General features: G+C 34.2%; 3 protein-coding genes across 3 annotated transcripts; all 3 read right to left on the reverse strand.

The window, feature by feature from the left end:
- Nucleotides 1-52: 52 nt before the first annotated feature.
- On the reverse strand, nt 53-2,831 carry LOC126683576 (origin of replication complex subunit 2-like). The gene is made up of 6 exons (XM_050379422.2): nt 2,534-2,831; nt 2,348-2,454; nt 1,688-1,820; nt 908-1,202; nt 377-604; nt 53-296 (listed from the first exon to the last, which is right to left on the reverse strand). The coding sequence occupies exons 1-6, from the start codon at nt 2,663-2,665 to the stop codon at nt 97-99; spliced, it is 1,095 nt and encodes a 364-aa protein (XP_050235379.1). The 5' UTR covers nt 2,666-2,831; the 3' UTR covers nt 53-96.
- A 672-nt stretch (nt 2,832-3,503) lies between these two features.
- Nucleotides 3,504-4,215, reverse strand: LOC130015029 (helicase SEN1-like). Its single transcript, XM_056104418.1, has 2 exons — nt 3,661-4,215; nt 3,504-3,580 (listed from the first exon to the last, which is right to left on the reverse strand). Exons 1-2 carry the CDS (start codon nt 4,213-4,215, stop codon nt 3,563-3,565), a joined length of 573 nt encoding a protein of 190 aa, XP_055960393.1. The 3' UTR covers nt 3,504-3,562.
- A 247-nt stretch (nt 4,216-4,462) lies between these two features.
- On the reverse strand, nt 4,463-7,190 carry LOC126663328 (uncharacterized ATP-dependent helicase C29A10.10c-like). Its single transcript, XM_050356418.2, has 6 exons — nt 6,621-7,190; nt 6,122-6,536; nt 5,248-5,984; nt 5,095-5,160; nt 4,888-5,013; nt 4,463-4,804 (listed from the first exon to the last, which is right to left on the reverse strand). The coding sequence occupies exons 1-6, from the start codon at nt 7,188-7,190 to the stop codon at nt 4,463-4,465; spliced, it is 2,256 nt and encodes a 751-aa protein (XP_050212375.2).
- Nucleotides 7,191-12,124: the final 4,934 nt, after the last annotated feature.

The following is a 12,124-nucleotide window of genomic DNA, read 5'->3' on the forward strand; positions in this document are numbered from 1 at the left end:
CACGAGTTTGCTGATCAAAATCATTACCTAATTTCATGAACAGATTAAGCAATTGAAGCTAACAGAATTGGCCATTCATATAAATGTAATTGTACATCATTGACTGATTTCAGAAAGCAGCTTTTCAAGAGCATCAACTGTAAGAGGAATGTACAAGCAATCTTGGCCATCATTACGCCTTCTCGTCTTCACCAACTCATGATCTTTGAATTCTGTCAAATGGGAGTTCAGTGTCACCTGGCTACTCACAAGGAAACGCTCCCGAGAGACTGTATACAGATTATCCAGAGGCATGCCTGAAACGACAAATAAAACGGAAATATAAGAATAAAAGATGAAACATAATCTATTAGGAACTTCATATGTAGCTACTTGCCTTCTTCTTCAGGATGAGACAGTTGATATTCTGCAAGAATTTTGAATACGCTCTGCGCATTTGGAGTCAAACTCTGTAAAACTATTGCAGCTGTCTTGGCACTTTGAGCTGTGCTGCTGTGAGCAAGGATCAAAGGGAAGAACATTCCTTCGACCTTATATGGTGCGAATGTAGGAACGTGATACCAATACCAGTTGAACTGTGTGTGAACCATTTTCTTATCCCACACTACCAAAAACACATGATTTTCTTATTAGTTCAAAAGATATGGTACAACTTAAAATGACAATCAACAATGATAGATCAAATGAATGAAGAAAAGGAATAACGAAAACCCAATTTGTACTATTCCTAAAATACGAGTCTTTTCAGGTTTCGGAAATCACATTTAATAATTAATTGAGTTAATAAACCATTGATTTTGAGATGCCGATTTAAATTTTAAAGTTTCAAAAATTACAGATAAGAAATCAAACCAAGTACTATTCTCTTGAGGCATTTTGAGAATCCCTGACAATAGCATATACTTACGTAGGGGTGTATTAACATGGTCAATAGACGCAACGATACGGATATGCGAACAAGAAGCTATTCGTGCAAGATATTGCTGGCTTTCAGAGTCTCTTAACCCAGGTCCATCGATGTTATGAATGACAACACATAAAAAAGAATCATTTTCCTCCCCTTGTGATCCATCCAAGACTGCAAGAAGATCATCCATGGACCGAGAACTAAATGGCTGTTGAACTTTAGCCACAGCACTGGATGAAATTTTTCTCTTGGTTTTCAAATGATCCCACCAGAGTTCTGCTAAAGCAATTATGACCTGAAGTATCACAGTTCTCTCATGAGCATAAGATGAAGAAATAGAAGAGTATAAAACAAAGCATGCCATTGTTGCTTGTGTCTCAACTTGCAATGGACATGCCAAGACAGAAAATAGAAAGAGAACTGATGCTATTAAAAACGATCAGACGAAATGACAACGTCCGTACAAAGGATAATAGTATAGACAGTCATATGCATATAGCAGCAGTCTAGCAAAAGAATTCAATGCAACACAGAAATGGAAAATATCCAAATGGGAAATGAGGAAACCACATTTTTTACAGAAGTAGTCAATAAATATTGAGTTTTGGAGTTTCAAAAGCGTTCGCGGAAATAGAAATGAAACACCAAAACGTAAGATTCCAGAAGTTTTCGTGCGTGCAACATAGACATAAATCATCAAATATATACTTAAATGTATAATGCAGGAAATAACAGCATGCAATTTAATCATGTCACTTCTATGTGGAACAGCTGCAGCACCTGTTTTAGATTAATTGACTGAAGATACCCATTGATTACAACCACAGGATACTCCGTTAACGCTGTAGAAGCAAAATCTTCAATTAAGACTTTTTTAGATCCAAATCCATACATTAGAAGGCCAAAACCACACCTAATTCACAACACAGATAAAAGAAAAAGAACATCAATAAGCCAGCAATCATAACAATTCCAATTCATGCCTAATGAATGTTAAATGGCAGAAAAATGCCTTGCATCCCCTGTAACTATGTATAATTTCTCTTGATGGGTGCCAATTATCTGTTATAAATGTCAATGAAAATTGACTTTTTTTGGGCAACGAAGACTCACTCCCCTGAGCCGAAGCCCAGGATCGTGTCAAATTCCGGGATATGAACTGCCCATAAGCCCCCATACCTGGTAATTCCAAGCTATAATGATCTACAGCCGGGTCACAACCACTCCATTTCTTAGAAAGGGAGTAGCTGGAGTTTGAACCCGCATCCGTGGCACCCAAATGGCTGAGGGTTAGACCACTAAACCAAACCCGTGCAGACAATGCCATTTGACTTTAATATAGAAGAATGCCCAGTTCATTACTCATGAGATAGTTCCCAAAAACTCTTAACATGTAAGGAAAAAAAACATTTTAAAAATGAGAGAAGCAATAAAAACTACCTAAGCTCAAAAACCCATCTGGAATATAACTTCTTATAACTGTTAGTAAGGGCAATAATCTCCTTTTCATGCTTCGGTTCGATATTAGCCGCAGCTTCTCTCAGCTCCTGCACAGAGCCAAATAAATCACACTGATTCTTATATTTTTCATTTCTAAGAAAGAAATAAAAGGGTATTAATAGAAACCTGTTCGTCGACAAGATCAATGTCGGAGATCTTGCGGGTTGATTTCTTAATGGAAGTGCTGCCCAAATCTTTGGCAAGAAAGTAATTCCTGGAAAATCCGAATTCCTCTTCATCGCCGTCGTTAATTTCCATGACTGATTAGAAATTAACGACGGAATAAGCAAAAATGGGAGCAAGTTAATGGCGGGTAAAATTGAAATCAGTACAATTTTTTCAAGTCTGTAGGTGCGGATAGTAAAAGGGCAGTCAAGTGGGTGTTGCTGGCGGGATTTATTAGGGTGGAAGATTGGCGGGATTATGGAGGACTACGAGCAATTACTTGTTTTACCCTAACGTTTATTTCTGTATGCATTTTGATCCTCTAATTATTTAATTTCATTTCTACTCCCTCCGTCTCATTTTAAAAATTCTAGTTTTAAAATACATTTTTCTATTTTATCCTTCTATATGGTAATGAATTTTTTTTATAAAATTTATTTTAATATGGAAAATTATTTTGAAAATAAAATTCTTAAAGTGCGACATTCTAAACTAAAAAGAGAAACTTAAATCGGAGGGAGTATTAACTAATTGCCATTTGGGGCCTGGTTGCCACATATGTGATATAAATTGGTATTAACTAATTGCCACGTATGCATATTTTAGTCAAAAATTACTTGAAAATTTTCAATTTCACTAAACTCGCATTTCACTATCAAATTGAAATGAATTAGGTACAATCACCAATTCAAAATAGGTGCAAGTAAACTAACCCTCTAAATCAATTATCCCAAAAAGTACAAGCCATACCATCAACATCACAATTGAATTCAACATGGAAAAACGAAGAAAGACATGAGAAAAGGAAAGGAAAACATTAATAGAAACTTTGATAATGTTATAATATCAGACTTAGACAAAATATGTTATCATTTCATGATTTTAATCCAAAAACTTTGATAATGTTATAATATCATACTTCAATCAAATGCTGACAGCAAAAACCCACATGATCAAGCTTCAATGCATAGTTCTTGTATTCATAATGATTTACTCTTCCATGATATACTGAAAGCAAAATTAAGAATTCAATCTCGATTATAATCTGTTAATTAAATCAAAATGCAGCCATGAAATTAATCTTTTACCTCAATTCTTCTCTTGGATGGACATGAACTGATACGATTACTTGAAGTCCAAGCAAGAGGCCTTTTGGCAGGTACATGTTCTACTGAGGATTCAGATTTGGATGATTCAAGAGATGATTGTAAAACCGTATCATTATTCGTCCCGTTTTTGATTAAATTTTCATAATCATCATCTGTCATCCTGGAAAGGCCACATGGTATTTTAATCAAAATAACCAAGTTTCTTTGCTCGGCATCTCTTACCAAAGCAGCCCAGCTACGGTTTATTTGCAGTGTTCTGGAATTACCGAAAATCCAGAGCGAGAGCTTGGCCCTTGTGAGAGCAACGTTCATTCTTCTTGCGTCTGCAACAAATCCAATACTGCTGCTTCTGTTGGATTCCGCAGCTCGGACAGTAGAAAGTATTAGAATATCAACTTCGCGGCCTTGAAAACCATCGACAGTACTAAATTCCATATTGGCTAAAGCAGAGGGCCCGAATGCTCTAGAAAAACAAGCACGCATGTGACGCAGTTGGCTCTTGTATGGACTGATGATGCCAAATCGTTTACTCATAAATTCACTAGGAAACCTACCATTAGCAAAGTTAATTACTAATCCAATTAAATAAAAGGATAATCATGCAATTAATGAGTAAAGTTAAGTTCAAATCAGATGGTCAAACCAGTAAAATAAGATTGGAATGAGCATTTTGAAGAAAATTTAATTAAAAGTTTGATGACCTTAACAAATAGATTAATGTTTAATATCGTTTTTGAAATAAATTAAAAGTTCGACAGTTAGTAAACGTTACATAAGTAATTTATGTACTAGTGACTGTTTGCTTCAGATTTCGAGTTCTGGGTCCCTGCATCTCCCTAGGATAAAGAAACTTTATGAAGTGAAGAATATGGCAATACCTTTTCTTGAAAAACATTAGATGTTCAACTGCAGCTTGAGCCTCTTGCTCATTACAAAGGGAAAATCCGCCAGAGCTGTTGCCACGAAGTTCTTTGCCTTCAACCACATCGAAAAATAGATAAGGGCCAAGACCGTCGCTCTCATGAAATGGTGCTATTTTAGTTGACATGTTCTCTCCATTCTGAAGCTTTCCATTATAAAATCTCAAAGATGGAAATTGGCTGATCTCAGGGTGCATCCTATACTGTTACATCATTAAAACACTGATGTAAAATAAAGTAATTAGCAGATATTGATGCAGTGTACATATATATATATGTTAATTACCTGTTTGGTAAGCAGGGTAACAGGATGACCAGCCCTTTGTAAGCGCTCAAACATGCTGCGTCCGTATAGAAATTTGCTTGCAACTTTGGAAAGGACTGTTGCTGGAAGCTGCTTTGGATCACCAACCTTTACATAGCAACAATGTTTAGCTTCAATATGAATTATGTTCTACATTTAAATGCAGTGCACTAAGATTTTAATCCTCACCATGATACACTTTGGTCCATCCCTCTTTAAAAGCTGCATAGGAATCAAAGTAGCAGGTTCAAGAGCCTGCACATATCAAATTACAAACTTCAACTTTTGCAAATTATGAAGAATATACGAGTCGACATCTAAAACTAATTAAAAGAAACTTACTTGAGCTGCTTCATCAATCACAACTGCGTCAAAACGGATATTACTCTCAGTCGTCTCAATTACATCACAGTATCTATCGACATCACCACCACATCCATTTAATGTCGCCAGCACTATGTCAGCTTGCTGCAGAATTGCTCTCCTTAGCATATGTTTCAGAGCATTAATTTTTTTATCAACTTCTTCATTTCGGGCTTGAGCAGCACTAATGTCTTTAATAATTCTCTTCGCTGAATCGGAATCTGACATTTCTTTGATGCCAACCCCAGTTGGTATAGTTTTAATACGTTTAATCTTATACTTTTCAATTTGTTCCTCTAATTCTTTCATATTTTGAAGAAGAGTCATACAGAAATATATGATTGATTCATTGTTATTAGCTAAACCTAGATGCATAATCTCTTGAGCTAGGCATTGATCAACAAGTGTGTCAATAAAGAAGCACATTGAATTTGGATGAGTTGTTTCTGCTTTACCGGCCCTTACGATATATGGCATGTACATTTCCCCATCATCTCCATAAAGCCCTGCACTGCAAATTCTCGACACTAACTCATCAACGGCAGCATTTGATTGCGCGCAAATCAGCACTCTTCGGGTCCTTAACAAACTTCTGTCATCCTCATTCGGTTCCATTTCCAAGCGATCTTCATTTTCAGAAGTACTCTCTGCATGTCCTTGTGACGAAGCAAGCAAACAACTAACAATTCCCATTATAGTTTGGGTCTTCCCAGTCCCTGGTAACCATATATAAGCAAACGTTTATCATATATCTCAATTTACCTATCAAAATTACGTTTCTTAAAACATTGGTTAGACTATACTAGACTGAATCTGTAGATAGAATTTCCATAGTAATAGAAAAAGGACAAACCTGGAGGACCCTGAATAAGTGACAAATGAAAACCTTTGGAATTAGGCAATCCAATGGAAGCACCAATAGCTTGCAATTGGCTATCATTAAAAGATGCCCTGATTACATTCTGCAATGGCTCTGGAATGTTGCTGAGAGCTGCCTCATGGTCCAGTTTATTACAACCATCGTAAGGTTTCAGTATAGCTGAATGAATGGAAGAGTCAAAACTCTGTAGAGATGATAGCGCCAGAAATCCTCGTAGCTGAGGAGTAATGTTCATTATACAACTTGCATGCCATTCAACATCTGGTTTATGCATCTCAGCTTTAGCTTGCCTTAAACGCGAGTTTGTTTCGCAGAAACATAAGCTGATTTTAACTTTACATATGCTCCTCTTTTCGTCGTCATAGTACTGTCTTCCGAATGCCTCCACCTGCAGTAGAAACCAACAAAAACTCATGTTTAAGCAGAAAAAGGAAATAGCCCATTTGCATATCTGAAAGCTACAAATTATCACCTTTCCAATAATATGAACATCGTTACAGGAATCATTATGGGGCGGCTGTTTCGTAAGCAAAACAAGATCATTTTTGTAAAGGTTTTTGAATGGCGTAGATTCATTATCATCATTATGAACAAACTCAACAAAGTGAAACATTTCAGTTGATTTCTCCCAGTTCACCATAGATAGAGTGCCGTGATACATTGTATCCCATGCATACCGTATCTCCCGAAAGGAACTACGCATTTGTTCTTTAAACTCCTCCATAAATAATGGATGAAAAATACTGAAGTATTGCTGCGGTGACTCAAAACTCATAGGAACCTTACTTAATCTAACAACACTCTGATTCTCATCTTCATTTACAGATGATGCTAACCCCACTATTTCAAAGTAATTTAGTTCTAAAATATACTTATACCACTTATCAAGCTTTGAAGGCTCGATCTTTTTAACTCGAAGAACCTCTTCCAAAGAAATTTTAGTTGTATTTCTCCAAAAAGATGGCAATGGAGACTCAAATAGATCAGTACTAGCATCACACATCATGTCATACAACTTAGAATAACTTGTTTCGGATTCCATAGAGTGACTAGCTAGTAGCAGCTTTCAAATACTATCCCAAGTGACTGTTGAGTTGAGTTTAGTTGAGTATATATGAGAATGATTAATTGGGAATTTGAAAAGTTGGTGGTAAGCATTGGGTAAGTGAGTCGCCTTCACCTAGCAATAGAATATGAGAAGTTGGGGTAAGATTTTGGATTACATTTCCAAGATAATTATTGGCATGTGAAAAATTAGACTACTTTTTCAAAACCCATATATTTATTCAGAAAATTCAACATTAATTTAAAGTTTAGTTACAAACTCACGTTTAAAAGTCAGTCTTGTTTCCCCTAATATTGGGTAATTTATTCTGGAAGTCATTGTATATTTGTATATTCTCAAAATTTCAAGATGGTTACTGAACTTATCGTTTTTGAACTTCCAGCGGTTTCTAAATGAATTTTGGCGAGTTTGTCTTATATGGCTCGCCACACCTTCCCCTTTGCCATGTCATCGTTCACGTCACTTATAAAACTCCACGTCATTATCTTCTTCCCTAATGTTTTTTAATTTTTTCCAGTAAACACTAAAAATAATATAAATTGCATAAATATCAATTCTTTTATGGAATTAATTCTTACGAACAACATTTGTGGAATAATTTTTTTTCATAAATTTCTCCAATAAACACCAAAAGTAGAAAAAAACACCATTTTAAATTTTTTTCAAACCCAGACAAATTAAGAACTCAGACGGGTTCTTCGTCTGGATTTGAACAATTCAAAAAAAAATGTTGATTTTTTTTATTTTTGGTGTTTATTAGAATTTATTTTTCTTTTTTAGTGTTTGTTAGAAAATATTGAAAGAATTTAGGGAAGAAGATGATGACGTTGAGTTTTAGGAGTGACGTGCATGATGATATGGCAAAAAAGGAAGGTTTGACTCAGCGTCCATCGAGCCACATAAAACAAACTCGCCGGAATTGATTTAGAAACCACTGAAAGTTCAAAAACGATAAGTTCAATAATCATTTTGAAATGAAAATTAGTTCGGTAACCATTTTGAATTTTTGGGAAAGTACAGAGACTCCGAAAATGAGTTACCCCCTAATATATTTAATCAATTATTTTACTTTTTGCCAAGTATTGAGAAGGCAAGTGGTTAAAGCTGTAGGCAATACTATCACAAAGGTAAAACGTTTCTTTTCATGCTCTAGTTCACTTGCATTCCGCTTTAGAATGGCCCATTAACTTAAAAGGATTGGGATTCCCTCAAGTTCATTTTGAACTTGAGGGGGTCATGTTCACGATCTACACCGTTCATTGTAAAATGAACGGTGTAGATCAAAAAGGTACAATTTTAATCAAATTAATCCACACCATTCATTTTATAATGAACGGTAGAGATTATGAACATGACCCCCTCAAGTTCATTTGACCTTGAGGGAATCCCAATCCAACTTAAAAACCTTAGACACAGAGTAGCTGCAATTGTTAAGCTTAAGTCTGATTTTGGTTTGACTGAGGGGATCAACGGTACGCAAGTGATTTGTAGGAAGAGGAAATTGAAGATAAATAGTTAAATCCCGTCAATAACTAACAATAAATAGGGGTTCAACGGTAACCTATTTATCTCACTAATAACTAACGATAAATAGTTGAATCTCACACAGTTTTACATGTATTTTTTTTTATAAACCTATCAAAGGCATTGACATTGATATTCATTGATTCAATATAAAAAATTACCGGAATCAGAAGAAATTATAGAAAACTCTTACCAAATTACAATTAATCAAAATCTACTTCAAAACCCGATAGCCAAATATGTATAATTTGACCAAAAATCACTTCCGATATCACTAAAATCGTGGTTCAGCGTAACTAAATTGAAATAAATCCTTTAAAATCTCATCGAGCAATTCAGGAACATGACAAAATCTATAAACATCACCACTACTGCACCCACTTAATGTCGTCAATACTATATCAGCTTGCTGCAGAATTGTTTTCCTCAAAATATATTTCAGAGAAGCAATGACATTATCAGCATCTGTATTCAATGAGCTAACTCGGTCGAACTATCTCGGGACTCACAACTTGGGATTAAGCAATGGTAGTGGTTAACTCAGTTGAATTATCTCGGTAGCGTACCACATGGATCGAATCGATTTAATATGATACGAATGTGATACATATAGAAAATGATATGAGTTTGGGGTTTAGGGTTTCGATCGGATCTAATAGTTGGTTTATTTTAATATATATTTTGTATTTATGCAATTTATGTTTTATAATACCATTAATAAGTGCAAACTTACTCAGCGTTGGCTGACCTCCCCACAGGGATTTCCTTTCAAGTTTACATTCAAATGATGTGGCCGAGCTCCCATTCCTTAATCTGGAAGTCTCATCTTATGTATACACGGAAATTTTTTGTTCTTATCTAGAGCCGCAATAGTCATCAATAGTAGTAGACCTAGTTTTGTGACAAACGGTTTATATATTTTGTATACTATGATATGTTGCGTTATTTAAATAAAACTATGATGTGAAATCTGTATTGCACGACTGTTCGTATGTTTTACCAGTTAGTTATATTTGAACTGGTTAAATCGGATATGCGATTAAAGTTTGAAACAGGACAATGCATGAGATATTCAATGTGTGAGTAAGAACCTGATTTCTAAAATGTTATATAACCATTTTCAGAAAACAATTTTAACAATTATTATTATGTTATTAAAAGATGTTTACTGGAAATGTGTCTGTATGTTTATATGTTTTCTATTGCGAAAAGTTTATAGTGATTTTAGGCTTGTTTCGAGTTTCAGAGCTACCAATTCTCTAGCGTCGGCGCGACTCATGAATTTGGATCGTGACACTTAAAGCATCCTATTCTGCTTCAGGAATGGAGAAGAAGAATGAATTTTGAAATGGAGGAAGTAGCTTCCATACTTGTCTAGGTTAAGCTGCAGTGGGAATTTTAGAGTTCAGAATTCCTAAGTGCAATAGCCAGTACTTTAGGAAAACCTTTATTTATAGATGTACAAGAGAGATCCAAACTCTCTTGTGACAGAGTGCTCATTGATATGAAACTAGAAGGGATATTTCCAGATTTAGTGATAATAGAAGATCGTGATGGAGAACAAATTTGTCTAAGTTGTGGAGCATGAATGGAAGTCTCATTTTGCAAAAAGTTGAAGTATATGAACTGTGAGAAAATTGAAATGTACTACTCCCTCCGTCCCATAAAAATAGGTATAATGATTATTTTGGGCGTCCCAAAATATAGGTAAAATTATTGTATTAATTTGAATAATACCAATATTAATATTCACCAATTCCAACTACTTTTGTTATATTCTATAAATCATCATCAATTATCACATTCTACAATAGAAAACGTAATAACAGATTTATCTTCTCAAAATTTAATTACAATTCAACACAATAATTATCTTTCCCAATATAAATTAATAATATTTTAAATATTTATATAATTAAATCAAGGTTATTATTAATAGTTAATAAAATATAACCACTTTAATCATCATTTCTTAATTTATGTGCAAATTCTATTTTGCCTATCTTTATAAGACGACGGAGGAGTATAATTTATTTTAGGAGCTTAATCCTTCCCGATTTACCACATGCGCTGTCTGTCGGCTGGGCAGCGAGTCTGGTCTGGTCTGGTTGGGCATTTATACGACTGTTTTAATTTAAAACGTTAAATATTTTTAGTACCATGAATTTATTTTTCAAAACGTATTTTGTATTTATTGCTATTTATTTCGTTATCACTTTCTCTTTTCCTATAAATAGAGACTTCTCTCTCATTTGCAAAAACACCAAAATCAGAGCTTTCTCTTAGTTATAAACAGAGCAGCTTGAACTGATTGAACTGATCATACGAACCAGTGTTTTAAGTTCGGATCGAACCGGCCGATCGAACCAGTTAAACCATAAACCGGTCAGTGGTCCAGTCTAAAACTGTAGAAAAATCCAGAATTTTGGTTGAAACGGGTTGAACTGGTAAAAATACGGGGTTGAACTAGAAACTGATAGCCTCACCGGCAGTGGTCGATTATGGTTTGGGGTTGAGTGAGTGTTTTTAGATTTGGTTGAGTTTGATTTAATTAAATTTTAGAATTTTAAGGGTATTTTAATTTTTTTGGTAAGGTGGCAGCTTATGTAGAGAGGGCGTGTAAATTTTTATGTTTTTAATGACAACTCATCAATTTTTATGGTGTTAATGGTTTTTTTTTGGACGTAACGGGTTTACAGGATCAAAAATCATAATTTAGGAAATTTTTGTAACTTTTCAAACTTACGGGGTTTAATGTAAGGAAACCCTAAAATGAAGTGTTATGGGTGATTATTATTCAAATTTGCTTGATATTCCATTGTTTTCCTTGTTAACAAAGGCGAAACATATTCCTAACCTTATCCAAGTATTTATTCATTCTGAATTTCTCGACTTGGAATTCTCCTTTTTTTTAATTTATTTCTTTTTAAATTATATACAAAAAAACTTTCCATCTTTATTTGCCCATATTAAATTATTTATTTTCACAAAAAAAAAATTATATTTTTTAGTTTATTGTAAACTTTGTTATAAATTTATTTGAGAAATGAATTTTTAAATTAAATTGAATTTTATTTGACGGTAGATGGAAGCAACTGTATATGAATCACAAGATCGCCCGGAATAAAAGACCAACTCATATATTGTAAATGGAAAGTTATTACATATTATAAAATTTATACACTATAAACTTTTCATTATTTAGATATCTTCCGAAACATAATTATTTGAATAATATATATTCGCATTTGGTTAATAAAAGTACGAACAAAAAATAAAAATACTTGCCAAGAAAACACCAAAATATTTTTTCAAAATAAAATGTAAAATTTAGCTTGTGACAATAACGATCATCGCTATTCCGTTTCCGCATAAAAATTCATAAT

This window comes from Mercurialis annua, linkage group LG1-X, assembly GCF_937616625.2.
Source record: "Mercurialis annua linkage group LG1-X, ddMerAnnu1.2, whole genome shotgun sequence".
Taxonomy (NCBI): domain Eukaryota; kingdom Viridiplantae; phylum Streptophyta; class Magnoliopsida; order Malpighiales; family Euphorbiaceae; genus Mercurialis; species Mercurialis annua.

Bases quoted from the DNA above. Each gene is read 5' to 3' on its own strand.
- LOC126663328 (XM_050356418.2), bottom strand. From the start codon at position 7,190: ATGGAATCCGAAACAAGTTATTCTAAGTTGTATGACATGATGTGTGAT. The intron at 6,537-6,620 runs GTGATAATTTGT...TTTCTACTGCAG, and splicing joins ATGTTCATATTATTGGAAAG to GTGGAGGCATTCGGAAGACA. The intron at 5,985-6,121 runs GTTTGTCCTTTT...TATGGTTACCAG, and splicing joins ACTTATTCAGGGTCCTCCAG to GGACTGGGAAGACCCAAACT.
- LOC126683576 (XM_050379422.2), bottom strand. From the start codon at position 2,665: ATGGAAATTAACGACGGCGATGAAGAGGAATTCGGATTTTCCAGGAAT. The intron at 1,821-2,347 runs GTAGTTTTTATT...GTTGTGAATTAG, and splicing joins AGATGGGTTTTTGAGCTTAG to GTGTGGTTTTGGCCTTCTAA. The intron at 605-907 runs GTAAGTATATGC...TGTTTTTGGTAG, and splicing joins CCATGTTAATACACCCCTAC to TGTGGGATAAGAAAATGGTT.
- LOC130015029 (XM_056104418.1), bottom strand. From the start codon at position 4,215: ATGAGTAAACGATTTGGCATCATCAGTCCATACAAGAGCCAACTGCGT.